Source organism: Marmota flaviventris, chromosome X (genome assembly GCF_047511675.1).
Source record: "Marmota flaviventris isolate mMarFla1 chromosome X, mMarFla1.hap1, whole genome shotgun sequence".
Classification (NCBI taxonomy): Eukaryota; Metazoa; Chordata; class Mammalia; order Rodentia; family Sciuridae; genus Marmota; species Marmota flaviventris.
This window is the reverse complement of record NC_092518.1, coordinates 37504485-37525863: the sequence shown is the minus strand read 5'-3', so window position 1 is coordinate 37525863 and position 21379 is coordinate 37504485. Positions and strand designations below refer to the sequence as shown.

Sequence of the window (21379 nt, the reverse complement as noted above, 5' to 3'; positions counted from 1 at the left end):
AAACTTAAATATCTGGCTGGTTCACTGGCGCATTTGGCAATCCATATTGGCACATCTGCTTTTTATAAAGTTTTCAAATTAAAAAGCATGGAACTGAATGAGGTGTATGAGTGACTCATGTTCTTCACTATGTGCAAAGGCTCATCCAGCAGTCTAGAGCCCTTTAAACATCCCAATTTCCCATGGTGACCACATTTTTTGAATCTAATAATAGAACAAAAATTTTCTTTTCCCACTTCTGATTTTGTTTATATGAGGAAGTCTACAAAGATAGAAGAATTTAAACAGCACTTACTCATTTTCTGATGTGCCTTTATTGGTAAAAATCGAAACAAGGCTGATTCTAGAATATTCAAGATACATAAATCACTGGACTGGTATCCACCCCATTACAACCTGTTGAATGCATATTTTGGATTACCTGTTTTTTATCCTAACTTTGTATCTTAAAAAGGCAAGTGAAAGCAGTCCTAATAATTTCTTGAGTTCCCTAGTTCAGTAGAAATGGAAAAATAACAATATGGATGTGACCCCTTATCCCTACCAGAAATAAAGCCTTTCCCAACTTCTGGTAGGGATAAGTGGGTTTTCCATGTTCAGGTCTCAACCTATTGTAACAGAGAGAGTTCCTCCCATGTTGTTTTCAGAAGAGGCCATTTGTGTCCCTGAGCTTTAAATTCTTGGTGACAGGGAAATGCTGGGAGAGTAAACCACTTCACCCAGAAATTATAATTAGTGGTGTCCTCCATCAAGGAAAACAGGTTGTAGAGTATGTGATCTTCTCCTTCTTTTTTCTAGGTAGCCAAGTAGCCACCAGGGCAGGAGAAGATCAAGACATTTTTAGCTGCCTGGTTTCTGGCTGCCAGGCCCAGCTGCCCTCCTGCAATATGGTTCCTGAGAAGCAGAGCCTTGTGCTGGTCTGTCAGCAGTTGCTGCCTCGACTTCTTCAGGGGAGGTTCCCCTCCCCAGTACAAGAGGAGATAGACACTGCTCTTGCTCAGTGTGGCGAGGAGGCCAGCCCAGATCCAGAAGTCCTTGGAGCTGCCACCCGGCTGAAGGACATCTTGAGGCCCCTGAGAACCTGTGGCCCCAGATTTGCCTACCGCTACCCAGACTGCAAGTACAATGATAAGTTCTGAGGAGCTGGATCCCAGGCTGATCTAGAGGGGATGACACACTTGGCTGCCAGGTCAAACAAAGCATCTCTATGTCAAACATTAATAGAAATGCATATTCACCTCCCAGGGGCTAAAGAACACTCAAACTAAGGAGGACAGTTGTAACAAATCATGTGATTGCCCCTCCTGGCAATGTCATGGCAGAACTGAGATGTCATGGCAGAACCCAGGGATGGGCATCAGCAAACCTGGGTATGGACACTCACTCAATGTGTTTGAGCCTTGGTTTCTTCTCTTCTCCACCAGAGTTTCATAAAGGTGAAAGAAGACAGAGATGTAAGAGATCTGGGACACATGCTCACTAGCCCCAGTCCAGGTGGTGACAAAGCATGTTCCAAAAGCACACACAGGTGGGCTGAGAAAGAGCCATGCAGGTCATAAGGCTGGTGTAGAGGGAAGGCAGGGTGAAAGTAAGTCTCTGGACTACTGGAATTTTAGATTCAGACAAAGAGACCAACTTCCTGTTCCCTGTTCTTCCTGCCATGCTTCTCACACCACTGTGGGGGAGCAGACTGCAGGCCAAGGGGACATACCCACCATTGTCTTCTCCTGAGCCACACTTCAGGTACCTGGAATTCCCTACTTCTACATAGGAGGCACCTTATAGTGTGGGGAGAAACCAGGACGAAGAAGAGAAGGGGACAGCCAGAGCCAGTGTGTTAGTTTCATTCCTCTAAGAAGTGGGTGTCGGGACAGGATTCTATGGGTGAGAATTTTCTTAGGGAAAGTGCCTGTGGGAAAGGCAAAAAGGAAGAAGCAAAGAGCTTAGAGAAAAAACAAAGCCAGCCACCAGACAAATCCCATGTCTCCCATGATGGACCTCTCTTATTATCTCTGCTGTACTCAGTCATTGGCAAAAGCAGGCTATGAAAGTGTAACCTCAGTCCAATCACAAAGATGGACTTCACAGCACAGTAGCTGGGGTACCAAGTATCTACTGCTTTCTAGAACATTTTTAATGTAGCCACAACTGGGAACCAGGGTGGGCTCTTTCCATACTATGTGCTCCAGAATACAACTGTAAGGAGTCAGAATTTTCATTCAAACTTGGCTTCACAGGCCATTACAAAATTATATTTTTCAAGTCAGCCATTAGAACACAGTTTAGTTAACAGTCAGTCTGCTTTATACCTTTTAAATTAAACATTTAGCCACATGAGATGTGGACTTCCATGTATGCAACAGTAGTGGGGTTCTTCTAGACCTTCTCCCAGTCTCCTACCAACCTTCTTTCCCCAGGGACCTTTAAGTCTACCTCCTCTTTTCTACCTCTAAATCAACACCTTTAAGGTCAGAACACTTGGCTTAACATGACTCACTATGAAGATGGAGAAACTGAGGCCCAGGGATGAAGAATGATTTGCTGGGATAGTTCCAGAACCCATGCTACCAACCCATGCTCCTCTTGTCTTCCCCATCAGCTTCTGACTCTCGTCCTGTGCTATTCAAATCTAGTCCTTTCACTTACATTTAAAGATGGGCCCCCAAAAGTCTTATTTTTTGTCATGTGCTATGTTGCCCTTTGGGTTTGCTTTTGACTGCTCCAGACACAGCCACATGGCAACCATGATAGTGAGGATGACAGGCCAAGCTTGTGGAATAGCAAGCTTCAATTGCCTGAGAATCTGAAACTGCCTTCCAGCTTGTTCTGGAAGGTGAAGTCTGACCACCCTTCCCACCTGCACAGCCACCCTTCTCCCTTCTGACCTGCATGCACTGTGTCCTCCTAGCCTGGACATTATCCTGTCCAGAGTCCAGAGAAGAGTCACAGCCTCTAGACTTTCCAGAATTCCACTGAAGAATAAGGGTGGTCACAGAGACCCTCCAACACTCAGCCCATCTCTCTAGTTGCAGGTGTTTTTCCATTGCAAAATTGTTCCATATGATGAGTGACTTTGAGTGAGGTCCCCAAGGAGTACAAAAATGGACCCTTTCACGGGCAATGAAGAAACCTTCCTCTAACCCCTCTATCACAATTCTGCCCACCTGCACAGAACTCCAGACCTTTCCTTCAGACCAGTCTCTTGAGACTCTGAGGAATGTTCCTTCAAAACCATCACATAACCCCTGGAGCTGCTGAGTGTTAGGCAGGAAATACAGACTCAGATCCCTCCTGAATTAGGAGAAAGAGATCTTGGTGCCCTACTTGACTGAGTCCCAGGAGAAAGCAAAGAACCAAACCGCCCAAGCACCCTCAGGGGGCTATTGAGAGATTGTTTTTAGTGCAAATTATAATCAAATTCTGTATTTGTGCAGCTGTGCTCACATCCGCAGTACAGGCCAAGAGCTAATGAAGGCAGGACAGATAGATGTTAGGCAGAAGCTATGTATGCTTTGGAATGGCTTAGAAATGATTCTCCAACAATGAATTTTTGCAGGTTCAGGAGGTTACAGAGTCCCTTTTCTCATATGCTTTCAGGACAGAGCAGATGTGTCGCTCTTGTCAACAGGCCTAAAAAATCACAGGCCCCACTCAGGCATTGCCTTCAGGAGATGTGTCCCACCCACACCCCATACAATCTACAGACCATCTCTGCCACTCCCTTCCTGTGGCAGAAACAGAGCAGAGTTGTCTGAATCCCCTCCCTACTTTAAGGAACAACTGTCTGCCTAGCTGTTGACCCCTTTTGACTCTGCCTCAGCTACCCTGCAGCTTCAGAGTTACACCCTTCCTAGGGCATAGTCATATCCAGTGACTGGGTTTGGTGAGGTGTGATAGCCCAGCCATATTGGTTCACTGAGTAACAACTTTGACAGGCAATTCTCATTCCAGAACTCCCCACTGAGCTGGTCAAGACTCTACTGGGCCTATATCACAGTCTAACTTCCCTCTGCCCATTCTGCTTCCCCTGTATTCTTTTTACAGATATCTGTCCCTCTTAAACATCTTGCACCCTGTAGTGGGTTGAATGGCAGCCCCCAGAAAAATATGTCTACATTCCTAATCCTGAGAACCTGTGATGGTGACTTTACATGGAAAAGACATGATTAAGTAAAGGATCTTGAATGGAGGGTATTATCTAGGATTATCCAGTTAGACCCTAAATGCCATCCCATATAACCTTATAAGAGAAAAGCAAAGAGAATTTTGAGACAGAAGAAGAGGGGCAATGTGAAAATTGAGGCCAAGTCTAGGGCAATGTGACCACAAGCCAAGGAACTCTGGCAGCCACCAGAAACTAGAACAGGCAAGGAATAGATTCACCTCCAGAGTCTCCAGAGAGAGTGAGGTCTTGCTGACATATTGATTTCAGATCAGTGAAATTGACTTCAGATTTCTGGCCTCTAGAATTGTGAGATAATAAATTTTTTTTGAGCCACTTTGCAGTAATTTGTTATAGCAACCACAGGAAACCAACATAAACTCCCAAATCCATCTTAGTATCTGCTTCTAGAGAACCCAACTTATGACACACATCAACTCCAACCTAGTGTAATTGATTCAAAAGCAAGCCAAGAACACTCAATGTCAAGCATAAGGAAATTCTGGAGAAGTATGTGATGCCTTCATACTCAGGGTTGATGGTGACCTTCTCCAACTTACAAAGTTCTAATGTTTACTGAAGACCCTGTGTGGGTGCTATCTTGACCCAAATCTTTCTCTTACATACCAGCCCTGACAGGTCACTTTCTGAACCTTATGTCAACTCCTGGACCACACTGTGTCCCACTTGGGACTAATACCAAGAGTATACCAGAAAGATCTGTGTCCCACCCTCCCATCCACCTGGAAACTTCCTGAGCATGGTGGTAATGTGGGGCACTTTGTATTCCCCATAGCAACACAGGGCTAGACACAGCAGATGCTGGGAAAATGTTCCTACTGAGAACAATGACTGTGTTCTTCTGCCCTATTTGCTTGGTGGTGTTCATACACCATACTGGCTATATATAGGACAGACCCCTTCCCCAGGAACAGTGCCTTCCCCTCAACAGCTAGGAGACAGGTGAGTCAACACTCAAGTGACTTCAGCCAGAACAAAAATATCATCATGTATTCTCAGTCCCCTGAAATTTTATTGGAGGCATTAGAGTATATTTCTGAGTTAGATCAGTCAATACCTTTTAGCCTACAGAACAGGTTACATTATTTGTTGAATAATTTTCAGAGGAAAATGAAAATGCAAGGTCTCCTATTCAAAAATAAGAATTGCAAGATGAGACAATAAAGCATGAAATTAAACTCAGACCCTCTACAACTGTACAGTTTGCAGGATTATACTTGGCATTGAATGCTCTTGGCATTTTCTGGGAGCTCATTTGATTTCTATATCCAAGGGGAGCAGGGGTGGGACCAGGGGTGATGTATAAATATGTAACAACTGCCATGGCAAAGACCTATGAGAACAGACTCTACTGGCTGCCACCATCAGCAGGGTCTAACCACAGCCCCAGGGGCAAGTCCTTCTTTCCACAGGAGGAAACTAGTTTCAGTGATTTGCTAAAAGTGACAATTTTTAGGTCTCTTGCTTTCCCAGTCCTCTCCTATAGCATCTGACTTCTGCCTATAAGCAATTCCACAAACCTGAACATTTCCTCTAGAATTAAAATAAATATTTTGTTGGATTTGTGTTCTTTTGGGGACGATCTGATTTTTGGAATCAGACAGACCTAGTATCAACCCATGACTATGGTAGTTACTGTGTAACCTTTGGCAGGTTACTGAACCTTTCTGAGCCTTACTTTCTACATCTATAAAATGAGGAGAAAAATATTTACTCCAGGGACATTGCCTTGTTTAAATAGAGTGATGTCTCTCAAGACCCTATATTTGAAGGCAAATGTAGCTCAAAAGCCAAGGGTCTCCCAGCAGAAGGGTTCCTTATGCAGCCAACACAAACAAAAGAAAAGGACCCTGATCTCTGCCCCAACCCTTTACTCCAGCCCCCAGAAGCCCCCAGGATGCCTCAGGATACTCAATAATCAGACTGCATTTTTTTCACTTCCCACATCAATCATCAAAGGCAGGTGGGTAGCCATTATACATACCTCCCCAACCTGGCCCTCCACCAGGCTCAGAAGGGAATTCTCCTCCATCAGATAATATTGGGAGCCTGAAGAAGTCTATCCATGCTTACTGTAGGAAGAGAAATGAGGAACACATCTTGGCCCATTGAAAGCTCTGGCCTCACTACCGGTTCATGGTGATATGGCTTTTTTCCCCACTTTGAGCCTGTCATCACATATATTGGCACGTATGAGCTTGCATGTACACAAGGATACTCACTGATCTGTCTGCAGCTCTTCAGTATATTAAGACTAATTTTAGGCCATGTGGGAGGGCCAACACACAGGCAAGAACCCTTGTATTTGCAGACATAATGGCCCTCTAAGAAAGCAGCTCAGAGAAACTAGCCAGCAAAGGTGGGCTAGGCAACCTGTATATGCCCCCCACCCACTAGAGCTCTTTAGAGAGACAGACAAGGAGACTAGAGCACTCCTGACCTACTTGAGTGACCAGAGAATTGCCTCAAACCTAGACTTTGACCCTAGGGCCAGTGTGGCATCACAGAGGGAGATGTGTCCATCTTTGGATACTGCACCAGCCTCTCTGTCAAAAGTCAGTGCATCCAAGTCATTCATTGCAGCAATGGAGTTCACTGCAGTTGAGTAATGAATAAGCAAATAATTTGCAATGGATATGCAAAGTTATTCATTGTAATTATAAAATTGGAAAAATATAAATCTCTGTACATAGGACATAAGTTTGAAAGAACTAGTCCATGCACACCATGGAGTGTGATGTAGCTGTACAAATGAATGAGGAAGCACTCTATGAACTGATATGGAGTTATTCACAGGATACAGTGCTAAATGGGAAAGAAGCAAAGAACAAAAGGGTATTTCCAGGATGTTGCCTCTCATGTAGGAAAGAAGGGGATAAAAAAAAATTTCCTTTCCTGTTCACTTCTGATGTTCTGAATTGGATGTTTTCAGGAAGTGGGAATAATTTTATGATTGCATATCTCAAGAAATCTTAAAGGTAGTTCAGAAGGAATAGGCATGGCTAAAGCTACAATTCGCAAGACAGTGAACATCCCATATTTTGGAACGTTCAGTCATTTTTGTTTGATGTTCATGTTTTTGTTTGTGTTCAGATATGAGTGCCCTTATTTAGTCTTGATCCTTCTTGGTCACAGAGTGGCCTTGTTTGATGCTGGCAATCTCAGAAATTGTTTATAAGAGAACATTAAGGCTGAGCTGTGAGGGCCAGTTCAGCTATGAGCAACACTGAGGGCAAGTCCTAACTGATAATGCCATGCCAGTTTCCAGATATTGTAGGTGCTGTTCTCTTTCTCAGTTGGGCAACTTGGTGGGTAAAATTCAAGTAAGGTCTATAGATTAGCAAATCACATTTTATTAATGTTAATCCCTTAGTGTCAATAATTGTGTTATGGTTATATACAGTGCTAACACGAGAGGAAGTTGGGCGAAGGGTGTAGAGGAAATCTGTATACAATTTTGGAACTTTTTGGTAAGTATAAAATTATTCCAAAATAAAAAGTTTTAAAACAAAGAAAAAAACTCGAAAATTAGTTCAGCACTAATTTGCAGGGGTTAGCCTGCATATTGGGGATATATTGTATAAAACAAAATAAGTATCTCAAAACACCAAAATATTGTCTATGTGACAAGACAGTCCCAACTAAAAACACAAGGAAACTGAGTTGGATTCAAAGGAAGATCCAGGTCTCCCATTTGAGGTGCACTTTAGGGTCCTGTTCACTGAGTAGAAGCATCACAGTACCGTTTCTGTTATTCCCATGTTTTCTCTCCCTTTCTTTTATTTAATTTGCTTAGGTGAATGTGCCCATGCTTGGACCAAGGCTGCCCTTATCTACACAGGAAGGCAGCAGAGACCCAGAGTTTCCTCATACTTACCTGTGATTTCCTCCTTCCTCACACAAACCATGGTGCCTCTTACAGAGGGGGCATGGAGCACCAGTGGAAACCCACCACTCCCCACCTCCCTACCTTGCTATCCCCACCTGCCACCATTGAGCCAAATTAATCTTTCTGCCTCCTGCTCATACCTGAAGCTTCCTTGCGAAAAATCACTCTTTAAGGGAATCGTGCTAAAAGTGAGTTCATATTTCACTTGTCAAAATAGCAAATATTTTAATATTTTATCTTTTCAATGATCCTACCCAAAGCAGGAAAAATTTCAGGAAAATAGACAAGTCATGGAAACTTGGTGAGAATATAATCCTATTGCAAAGCAATTTGGCAAAGTTCATCAAGAGCCTCTGAAAGGATGGCACACTCTACCCAGTAATTCCACTTCTGGGACAGAATCCAAAGGAAGTAATCAAGAATGCAGAGAGATTTATGCACAGACTGGTTGTTAAAAATCATGGATTGAACATTTGTAACCCCCCACTGAACAAGAGTAAGTGGAATTTTTAATAGGCATAAACTACAAGACAGGGGGAAATGAGAGAGGAGAAAAATAGAAACACAGTTTTGAAAGCTGGAAAGCAAATAACTTAGGACCAGAAGAACTGAATCCTAAACTGGCAGCAGAGAATGCTGAGAACCAACCCAATTTATACCACAAACTCCCTCAAAAGGTTGAGGAATTGGAGGCCTTAGATTGTTCAGGAAGTGAGGGGGGACAAGGTGGCTAAAACATGGATAAGGTTTGAAGGACTATTTTCAGAAGCAGTCGGATTTCTGGTCTCCCCCACTCTGTACAGCCAAATAATGGCCCTCCAAGACCAACAAATATCAGAGGCCCCTTCCCTGAAAATCCATTAAAGGTTCTTCAGGGGCAGCATGCAGAGACTAGGGTGGTAGGTCACTCTGAAAACCAAAGGATCAAGGTCACAGCGGTTGTGAGCTCCCCACCCTTTGCTGCACTGGCAGTCTGGCCTTCACCTCCAGGCAGAAGAATGATGAGGGAACCCCCATGGGAAAAGACCAAAAGACTTGACATCAGAAGCTCCTCAGCCACCCCAACCCTGCCATGTTCACAGAGTGAAGGTCACATTGGGCCAACCCCACTGGCTCTTCAGAGCACTCATCCATCTGTTTGAGTTCCCTACTCATTTTATTTTCATTTTTCTCCATTACATTATTTTGAAATTATTTCAGGCCTTCAGAAAAGCTGAAAGAAAAGTACAAATAATTTCCATATGCCCTGCATCTGTATTCCCACTTGTTTGCCTTTTTTCTCACATTTGCTATATCATTTTTCTCCTTCCCTCCTTCTATTGCTCCAATGCCTCTTGTTCTCCCCACTTCTACATCCCCCTTTTTTTCTGAGCCATTTTAGAAAAGTTACAGATGCGCCTCTAAATACTTGAATTTATATCCTAAAAACAAATAAAGGCTTACATAACCACAGTATGATGCTCAAAATCAGGAGACTAATATTGATACAGCACTATTGTCTAACTATAGCCCTTATTCAAATTTTGTCAATTTCTCCAAAAATATCCTTCAAAGAAACTTTTTTTTTATCCATCTCAGGACCCAATCCAAGACTACATATTGCATTGAGCTGTTGTATCTCTCTGGTCTTTTTCAATTTGGAATAGTTTCTCAGTCCTTGCATGTATATGTGTATGTGCGTGTATTTTATCACTTTGATGTCTTCAAAGTGGAACAGCCAGTTATTCTGTAGAATGTTCTTCAATCTGGGTTTGTCTGATATTTCCTTATGATGTGATTTAGGCTTTTCACTTTGGGTGATGCTGTACCTTCTTCACTATAGACTATCTGAAGACATATGAGGTCAGTTTGTTCCCTTACTAGTGATATTCATTTGGTTAAGATAGGGTCTATTAGTAAACCTCCAATTTAAAAGTTAAGACAAAATTGAAGAGGAAATACTTTTAGACAACGTAAATATTGTCTATTCATCAAGCTTCTACCTACTCAATTTAACTTCAATTGATGGTTCTTGCCTGAATCAACTTTTACTCTGATGGTTGCTAAATGATGATTTTCTAATTCTGTTGTTCCTTCTACATTTATTAATTGCCAGCCTATTATAAAAAAGAACTTTTTCTTTCCCCCATTACTGTTTTATTAATATGTTTGTGTAAGTATGAGTTAATCTTATCTCATTCAATGGGTTATAATTTAATATTTATTTTGATGCTTTGAATTTTCACATGTTTGGCCAGTGGGAAAACTCCCAGGAAGTAGAGCAAAAAGTCAGATTAAAAACTATGAAATAAAAAGTGAATTACAGAATTAGTCCAGCAGGTCCAATACCCAAAAATAAGAGTTCCAAAGAGTACATACACACAGGTTGACAGACACACAGAGACCCAGATAAGGTACATAAATGCAGGCACCATATAGTAACATAGGAGCACACACAAAGACATATGCAGTTCAAAGACACATAGCCAGACAGAGACACAAACATGCAAATAAACATATGCTTGCACACAGGAGGCAATCATCAACACAAAGATTAACATTCCAAGAATTAAAGTCCATCCGTGTTTCAATTAGGACTTTTGCAGTGCTCATTGCAAATAGATGAAAGTTCAGAACCCTAGGGATAAAGGGGAAAAGCTCACAATTTTTCAGAGGTGGTGATGACTTCCAAATTCTGAAGGGAAATTACTTCCAACCTTGAATTCATTATCCAAATAATCAGTCAATTTTGTTTCTATTCAAACTAAGCAAAATAACTTCAGATATTCAAGTTCTCAAATTTTTTCCAAGCACCCTGTGGTAGAAAGTTCTTGGAGGATACCTTCTTCTTAAGGGCACAACAGAAAGGGGAAAGAAATCCCAAGATGCTGGTAGAAGTGGTTCCAAGTGGCACCAATAGACTCACCCAGTCTACAGGAGGACAAGTCAGAAGGTTTCAGAAGCTATTCCTTCAGAATATGAAACACAAACCTGATGTGTCTGAATGTTTTGGGAGAAGATTTAGAAAACTGGTGAATAATTTTGATTTGAATTAAATATAAATACATAGAAAACCAAGCAAAGGCATTAACACAATTCACTTCAGAGAAAACAAAAAGTTATGCAGAGGAAGAAAAGTGGGCATTGTATACCTCATGACTTTGAATGGCATTTACAAAGCCATAGTAATTGAAACACAAAATATTGATTTAACCAAAATAACTATATATCTTTATTGGGAGTATAAGAAGAGTATACATGGGAAGAGTGGGCTGGGGAGAAGAATAGCAAAATGAATCATCATTTTGGTGAAGATTCAATACATAATGCCTAAACAAAGAAAATCAACAAGTTTCCATTTGAACGTGTTGTTTAAAGAAGTGGCAGTAAGTAGGCAAAAGAATTAGTTAAATGATGTCATTGCCTGTGTAGCAAAGCAAATGGAGGGAAAGAGAGGGAGGAGGCTGATTCTTATAACAAACCCTGAAGAGCTATAAGACTTTCCAGATTATATGTACATATACATACATGTATATACATTATAGTTACATATATGTATATTCATATACAATTACATATATATTTGTATATGTGTATATACACATATATTTACATATATGCATATACATATATTTGCAAATATGCATATACATATATTTGCATATATGCATATTCATGTATATTTACATATATGTATATACATATATTATATAATTTTGTTTTTAAAAATGCAATGCTAAAAATTTAACTGAAAGAAACATAAGGTTTATTCATTGAAATGATAATCACAACATTCTAAATAGCAGAGAATTGTTTAAATACACAAGAGAAATGGCTAAGTAATTTGGTTCATACCCACATGATTATATATGCAACTAAAATCAAAATTCTGTTTAGAAGTTATAAGGCAATAAGAAAACATGATCCAATGCTAAGGGAAACTAACAGGTCACAAAAGATTCTATATTTGTTGAACTTTGTTTTGTTTCTTGTGTTTGGCTATTTTTCTTTTTTAATAAAGTTTTACATAGAAATAAGACTGTAAAGAATAAAATATTAACAGTCAGATTAAGATCATGCAGCTTCAGATTGTTTTCCCCCATTGAGGTATTCTTTGTATGTATGTTTTACATTCCTAGAAAAAGAATCGCAGGATTCTGCCCCCCCACCCCCCATATGTTTTCGTCTTGCTTCTTCATGGTCCATGATGCCAGCTGAGATTGTCAATACAATGAAACCAAACTGACCCTGGGATGGGAGCAGAGTATTCTGCCATTTTCCTAGGGCTTTGAGCTGCACATCCAATCTGGGGTTGACCACTCCACACTTTTTTAACCTGCCTGTGAGGTTCACTGCTGGGAGCCATTAGCCCAGCCAGACTGTGGCAGTTCACAACTATTTATCCAGTTCTGTGATCATCAATGATTTAAAATTTGCCAATGTAACTATGCTTCATCATCACAGTTAGAAACTGGTCAATAATTTTGGAGCATGATCTAATAAGGACCTGGTGTTTGCCTATTTTCAGCATTGTTGATGCTCTTGAGGACATCAGCCAGGATATTCACGTACACCATTCTGGCGACACTGAAAGATGTCAGAAAGAGCAGTTTCAGATTCTTTAAAAATATTTTTACCTTTCTAAAGTAGGCCTTAATCTTCATCATGTGAGATTAGGTGCCAATTTCTTTAATAAGACTCCTGTGGTACAAGAATTAAAATCAAGAATCAGTAAATGGGATGGACTCAAACTAAAAAGTTTCTTCTCAGCAAAAGAAACAATCTGTGAGGTGAACAGAGAGCCTACATCTTGGGAGCAAATCTTTATCCCTCACACATCTAGGGTATATAAAGAACTTAAAAAGTTAAATACTAAAAAAAACAAATAACCCAATCAATAAATGGGCCAAGAACCTGAACAGATACTTCTCAGAAGAGGATATATAATCAATCAACAAATACATGAAAAAATGCTCATCATCGCTAACAATTAGAGAAATGCAAATCAAAACTACTCTAAGATATCATCTCACTCCAGTCAGAATGGCAGCTATTATGAAGACAAACAACAATAAGTGTTGGTGAGGATGTGGGGGGAAAGGTACACTCATACACTGCTGGTGGGACTGCAAATTGGTGCAGCCAATATGGAAAGCAGTATGGAGATTTCTTGGAAAATTGGGAATGGAACCACCATTTGACCCAGCTATCCCTCTCCTCCGTGTATACCCAAAGGACTTAAAAACAGCATACTATGGACACAGCCACATCAATGTTTATAGCAGCACAATTCATAATAGCTAAACTGGAACCAACTTAGATGCCCTTCAATAGATGAATGGATACAGAAACTGTGGCATATATACATAATGGAATATTATATAAAAGAGAATAAAATCATGGCATTTGCAGGTAAATGGATGGAGTTGGAGAAGATAATGCAAAGTGAAATTAGCCAATCCCCCAAAACCAAATGCTGAATGTTTTCTTTGATATAAAGAGGCTGATTCCTAGTGGGATGGGGAGAAGGAGCAAGGGAGGAATAGACAAATTCTAAATAGGGCAGAGGGTTGGGAGGGGAAGGGAGGGGGCATGGGGTTATTAATGATGGTGGAATGAGATGGACATTATTATCCAAAGTACATGTATGAAGACACAAATTGGTGTGAATATACTATGTATACAACCAGAGATATGAAAAATTGTGCTCTATATGTGTAATAAGAATTGTAATGCATTCTGATGTCATATATAAATTAAAATTTTTTAAAAGTTTTTACTTTTCTATATTTAATAAGTATTCTTTTGGAACTTTAAAAATATTTTTGAGCCCAGTGAGGTGGTGAATGCCTGTAATCCCAGTGACTCAGGAGGCTGAGGCAGGAGGATCACAAGTTCAAGGCCAACCTCAGCAACTTAGAGAGACCCTGTCTCAAAATAAAAAATAAAAAGACTGATTATGTAGCTCAGTGGTAAAGCACCTCTGGGTTCAAATCCCCAGTACCAATAAATAATAAAAATAAAAATATTTTTATAATATTGTGTTCATTATAGAAAAATTGAATCTTTTAACATGAACTAAGAAGAAAATAAAAGTCATATGGATGTATTGTTTTTATTACGAAAAAATGCAGGCATTTTCCACATGTGGGTATGTCTCCCTTATGCATGCCCAGCAGCCTGGGAGTGAGCATCACTGTGATAGTGTGGCCAACTGGAACCTTGGCCAAGACTCCTGATCCCTAGTTTTGAGTTTGAGACAGTCTGCATCATTTTTTTTTCAACTAATAAAACTCAATAGAATGGGTTTGCATGCCTTCATGATGGCTAAATATGTTTTTAAAAATATGCACCCGTGTCATCATTTATATTCAAGTTAAGTGGTAGGAACTAAGAAAACCAACACAAAATTTCAGAAGCTGGGTGGCTAAACACTGAATGTTGGAAATAATGATTTGCACATTTATTATTTCTTTTTATTTTTGCTTCAATTCTAAATCTGCAGCCTGTTTTGCTTGGGTTTCTATTTGATAGTATATGGCTTCTCAGGCTCATAATTTGTTTGGGGAACCACAACTTATATTGCCTTCATGTACACATATAAAAATAGGGAGGGGGAGAGCTGGGGTTGTGGCTCAGTGGTAAGCCCTTACCTAGCATGTGTGGAGCACTGAGTTCGATTCTCAGCACAACATATAGATAAATAAAGTAATGGGGGGGGGGGGTGGGAAAGACTGACAATACTTCTTCAGAAATAATTTTTGTCTAGGGGCTGGGATTGTGGCTCAGTAGAAGAGCACTTGCCTCGCACATGTGAGGCACTGGGTTCAATCCTCAGCACCACATAAAAATAAATAAACAAAGATATTGTGACCATCTAAAAAATTTTTAAAGATAATTTTTGTCTAGGTTACACATACTTAATATTGATTTACTGTTATATTAAGAGTAATTGTCTGTCCAGATGCCCAAAATAGATTTCATGGATAGAAAAACACATATTGAAAGCATGAAATGGGAGAGGAGGGAAAGAAAGAGGGAGAGGGAAAGCGAAATCCAGCTTGCCATGACTCTGTTAGGACCAACAGAATGAGTCAAAAGAAACTGGGATAATTCTAAGCTGAGGGAAAGGGAACTAATGACCTGTGCTTATTGCAAATGCAGCTCAGTGTAGACTGAACAACCAAGTAAAGCCACAGTTGGTGGGAGCTAGGAATGTGGAGGGATGGGTGAGTGGAGAAAGAGCAGGAACTGTGTTCACAATCAGTTTTTCTTCACTCTGTGGTTTAGAATGCCAGAAGAACCCAGTCCTCTGGAGATAGGAGGACACTGCACCCAACATGGAACTCAGCCCCAGCTTTGGAAGACACTTTGGCCCATCATTAAAGCAGTCTCAGCCTCCACCTACTATGTCTTTGCCTTTATTGAAGCTGCCATTTTTCTTTCCTGTTTGGCAGCCAATCTGTGGGATCAATGCCCACTCTCTTATGCTCTGGAAACTGTTTCAGCCAGCTCTGTGATGCTCCTGAAGCAGCTGCCAAGAGGTTAAGAGGCTGAAATGGAGTTGGCAAAAGCTCATGTCATTTTTACAAAATTATCTGTCTTCCCAGAAAGGCTGTGTAATAAGCATTTCTGGAGGATGAGGAGCCTGTGGCCAGGTAGAGCCAATCACCGCCCTAAGATCAAGTCAAACCTCCTTCCCCCCAACATTGGACGAACTCCATAGCAGGCATCAGCAGACTGCAGCCAGGCAGGGCCTCTGGGCCAGAACACTGGCTTCATTCACAGGGGTACCATGCTGCAGCTGCCCACCTCCCCTCTGCAAAGGACATGCCTGCATGGCAGATCCTGCTGGCCTCATTTTGTGCTTTGTTGGGTTCGTTGATGACTTCATTCCCCACTTCTTACTCCTGTTCTTTCTTTTATTCTTCTTTAATTGTAATATAATTTAGCATAAAAGGCACACATCTTCAGTGTACAGTCTGATGAATTTTTCATAGCTATATGTGTATGTATATATAATACATGTATGTATGTATACACATGGGCACCATCAAGATATAGAACATTTTATTCTTCAAGGAGTGTTCTCTGTGCAACTTCCTAGTCAATGTCATGCCTCGTCCCACCTGCAACAACCTGCAACCTATAATTCTGGATTGTTGTACCACAGATTAGTTTTGCCTGTTCTTGACTTCACATAAAATGGCATCATACATTGTTTACTCTTTGGGATCTTGTTTCTTTCATTTAGCATGTTTTTTAGGTTTATCCCAGTTATGTGTATCTGTACTTAATTTCTATTGCTGAGTAAAATTCCGATGTATGGAGAGATCATCTATCCAGTCATCCACTGAGGGACTTTTGAGTTGTCATCAGTTTGGAACTATAATGAATAAAGCTGTTACAAATGCTCTTGTACAGGTCCTGGTGTGAAATAAGCACACCGTATTTTACTGAAAACTCCATTTCTCCTGGGGGAGACTGAGGCAGTTAATTTTGAGTCTAAGACCTTCCTCAAGAGCACCAGGACTTTGGGGGAATGGCCTTATCTCCAGAGGCCCAGCTCATAGATAGAAGCTGCTTTGCTTTGCCCCAATAAAGTAAGCTATCCAATGCTTTTAACAGTCCAGAGGTAGCTGGGTCCAATGACAAGGAAATTTTGTTTTAAATATCTATTTTTTTGTTGTAGTTGGACACAATACCTTTATTTTATTTGTTTATTGTTATGTGGTGGTAAGGATTGAACCCAGGGTCTCACTCGTGCTAGGCAAGCGCTCTGCCACTGAGCCACAACCCCAGCACACCCCCCCAATGAAATTAGATGGCAGTGAAATTCAATGATAATGGGAGCTTCAATTGGGTTTAAGTTTTATTTTAAAAACTTTGTTTTTGCCTTAAATTGTTCAGGCTCTCACTTGACAAGTCTAGTGTGAATGACTTGGACTTCATCTGTGGGATTTGAACCAACCCCTTCATGGATGACTTTGCCTTATCCACTCATCTCTCAGCTGCCCTGAGGTGGGGTCTTTGTGATGGGTATGGAGTAAGGACAACGGATTACTCCCTATACCATGGAAACTAAGGAGAGCAATGATCTACTTTGCAGAATCTGTGTTGCTGAAGAGGGTACCTTCAGTCATAGTGGTGCCTGGGTATTTGCCCTGCCTTTTCATTTCTAGTCCTTGGAACTCTTCCTCACCTCCCCTAATAGATTTGTTGAGCACCACCAGGAACTGTTCTGGCATTTGATTATTTTCTCTTTTGCCTCCATTTACTCATCACATAAGCCCTTGAAAGCAAATATTATATTCTTTTTGTAGTGAGGAAGTTAACACTTAGAGAAGTGTTTTAGATCAGGCTACAATAACAATACACCATAGACTGATTTATACAACAGAAATTTTATTTTCTGACAGTGTTAGAGGCTGAATGTCCAAGATCAGGATGCCAGCATGGTTGGGTTCTAGTGAGGACCCTCTTTCTGGCTTGTAGAGGACCACCTTCTTGTTCTGTTTTCACAGGGTAGAGAAAGAGAATAAGCAATCTCTCTCTCTTCGTATAGAGGCACTAATCCCATTTATGGGTGCTCTACCCTCATGATTTAATCTAAATGTAATTATTTCCCAAGGTCCCATCTCCAAATACCATCACATTAGCATTAGGGTTTCAATATATGAATTTGGGTGTGCATAATTTGGTCCATAGCAGTAACTTGCCTGTTGACACATAGCTAATAAATAGTGGACCTGCGATTTGAGCCTACGTCTGACTCTAGAGTTCATGCATGTACCCACCACACTATGCACTTTAATGGTATCAGCACCTTTGTCCATGCTCTTGTCCCATCCCCAGCTCAGAACAACCCAAGCAAATCCTTATGTGTCTAGTCACAAGATGAGATTGCAGGGACAGTGGCCACTAACTTGAATGTCCCTCTAGACCCCATGATCAAGCCCACTTTCCACTTTCCCTTGTCGGAAACTTCTAGACCTACATGTTCTTCTAAATCCAACTGAAACCTATCTTCTAGGGGCCTTTACTGTTGATGTTTGCCCACAATAGTGTCTTTTTAAAAATATATATATATATTTTTAGTTGTAGATGGACACAATACATTTATTTTGTTTAGTGTTGTATGTGGTGCTTGGGATGGAACCCAGTGCTTCATGCATGCTAGGCAAGTGTCGTATCACTGAGCCACAACCCCAGCCCCCACAATAGTCTCTTGTTAAGCACTTTTATATTTATTATCCAGATTATACAAGAAGCCCTATGTTCATGATATTATTCACTGTCTCTTCAAAACATTTTGCTGTGTCATATGAGTGTCAATAACTTACTGCTTCATTCCTCTGAGGACTGGATCCAATATATACATTATGCATATAAGTTATACTAAAGGACACTTGACTTTGGCATGTTAGATACCAAAACAAATGGTATAAATACTGAATGCAGAGGTCATTCATTCATTCAACAAGCATTTATGATGTGCTACTAATCAGAACTTGTGTTTTGTGTGGGTTGGATTTAATTTTATCTTAACAGATATTTGTTGAGTACCTACTGAATGTAAGCACCAGGAATACAAAGATTAATATGACAGAAAGAAGGTCAACACTATTGCACTAAATAGAAAGGTCAGAGCACAAGGTTTGCAAGGGGATGGAGGAGAAGATAAGGCAAGAAATGTGAAAGGAACACAGGCAGTCAAGAGTTAAAATTGGTGTGCTAAAATTCTATCTTTAAGATCATGGGAACCATAGGTACAAATGGAAAAGGGGATAATGCAACAAATTCTGAATTTTAGGAAGAGGTGAGTGATGGTATTGTTATACGGATCATTTGGTGAGGCAGAAAAAAATCTCCATGCCAACTGAAAGTCAAGCTCTGAATTAAGTTGATTTAACAATAATTCAGGAGGGTGGAGAAGTGCAAGATGCTTAGGTGAGGCCCTTGATCGGAGCTAGGGAGAGATAATAAAAGACCACTGCCCACATGAGATTTGGCTGCTCCAAAGAGGTTAAAAATCTGGATCCCTATCTTACACATTTATACCAACATTGGTGGATTATAAAACTGGATGTGATATAAATACATGACCAGTGAAACTCCACATCGTGTACAACCAAAGACTGGTATACTAATTACAATAAGTTATACCCCACGTATATATAATGTGTCAAAATACACTCTACTGCCATGTATGTTTTTTTTAAAGAGAGAGAGAGAGAGAGAGAGAGAGAGAGAGAGAGAGAGAGAGAATTTTTTAATATTTATTTTTTAGGTTTCGGCGGACACAACATCTTTGTTTGTATGTGGTGCTGAGGATCGAACCCGGGCCGCACGCATGCCAGGAGAGTGCACTACCGCTTGAGCCACATCCCCAGCCCTGTCATGTATATTTTAAAAAAACAAATAAAAAAGCTAAATGTGTACAAAACATTGAAGCTTTTTTCATAAACAAGACAAAAAGAAGTAATCAAAAATATTTGCATACCTTTGACATTTCAATTATGAATACACTGTGGTATATTTTTATATGAACATCCTGTGACTTTGTTAAATTCATTCAGCATTTCCTCCCCTTTTTTGTCCCTCCTCCTTCCCTCTCAATTTCCTTCTCCTCCACTGATCTTCCCCATATCTTTATGATATCCAATGCCCCCATGTTCCCCCCTTATTTTGCTCCAGTTTCCACATATGAGAGAAAACATTAGGCCATTGATTTTCTGAGCCTGGCTTCTTTCACTTAGCATGATGTTCTCCAGTTCTATTCATTTACTGGCAAATTCCATATGGTGGGTCAAATGGTGGTTCCATTTTGAATTTTTTGATGAATCTCAATAATGCTTTCCAGACTGATTGTACTAATTCACATCCCAACAACAGTATGTAATTGTATATTTTCCCCCACATTTTTGCCAGCATTTATTATTATTTGCATTCTTTATAATTGCCATTCTGCCTGGAATGAGATGAAATCTCAATGTAGTTTTGATCTGCATTTCCCTAATTGCTAGGGATGTTGAACACTTTTTCTTATATTTGTTGGCCATTTGTGTTTACTCTTTTGAGAAATGTGTGTTTAGTTCACTTGCCCATTTATTAATTGGGTTATTTTCCTTTGTTTTGGTGTTAACTTTTTTGAGTTCTTTATATATTCTGGATATTAATACCCTGTCAGGGGAGGAGCTGGCAAGATTTTTTCCCATTCGATAGGCTCTTTCTTCACTCTCTTAAACCTTTTTATTTTTTTAAAGCTTTATGGTTATACATATTAGTTTGATTCATCCTGAAAAATTTATACATGCATGGAAATTGATCTCAGTTCATGATCCCTCTCCTTTTCCCTACTCTTTTTCCCTCTGTCCTCCCTCCCCTCTCTCCTTCTCCTTTCTCAAATATAATAGACTTCCTTTTGCTCATCTGTTAATTTATATTTGATTGGTTCTTTATATTATCCTTTCTCTCCTCCTTTCTTTTATTTTACTCTAGCTTCCACACAAGAGAGAAAACATTCAACCCATGAGTTTCTGAGTTTGGCTAATTTTACTTAGCATGTTATTCTCCATTTCCATGCATTTACTGGCAAATGCCATAATTTCATTCTTTTTTAATGACCAAGTAGGACTCCACTGTGTGTGTGTGTGTGTGTGTGTGTATCTCACAATTTCTTAATTCATTCACCTGTTGACAAGCATCTGGGTTGATTACATAATTTAGCTATTGTTAATTGTGCTACTGTAAACACTGAAGTGGCTATATTGCTGTAGTATGGCAATTATAGATCTTCGGAGAAAATATCAAGGAGCAGAATAGCTGTGTTCTAGGGTGGTTCCATTTTTAGTTTTTGAGGAATCTCCATACTTCTTTCCAGAGTGGTTGTACTACCCTGAAGTTCTACCAACAAAGTAAAAATGTACCTTTCCCCACAACCTTGCCAGAATTTATTGTTGTTTGTACTCTTGATCATTGCCATTCTGACTGGAGTTAGATGAAATCTGGCATAGTTTTGCTTTGCATTTCCCTGGTTGCTACAGATATTGAACACTTTTTCTTATATTTGTTGGTCTTTTTTGTTTCTTCTTTTGAGAAGTTTCTGTTTAGTTCTCTTGCCCATTTAATGATTGGGGTTATTTGCTTTTTTGATGTTAAGTTTTTTTTAGTTCTTTGTATTTTTTAATTGATGATATATATATATATATATATATATATATATATATATATATATATATATATATAGACAGCAGAATGCATTATAATTCTTATTATACATATAGAACACAATTTTTCATATCTCTGGTTGTATACAGAGTATATTC

The 21379-nt window shown here is 39.9% G+C and overlaps 1 protein-coding gene across 1 annotated transcript in view; it reads left to right on the top strand.

Annotated features, from left to right (window-relative positions):
- The window catches only part of Dipk2b (divergent protein kinase domain 2B), a 64623-nt gene extending 51010 nt beyond the window's left edge, over positions 1 to 13613 (top strand). The window contains exon 5 of the mRNA XM_027927248.2: positions 799 to 13613. Coding sequence (XP_027783049.1) covers positions 799 to 1139 — 341 coding nt within the window. The 3' untranslated portion in view covers positions 1140 to 13613. The remainder of the gene's footprint in view (positions 1 to 798) is intronic.
- Positions 13614 to 21379: the final 7766 nt, after the last annotated feature.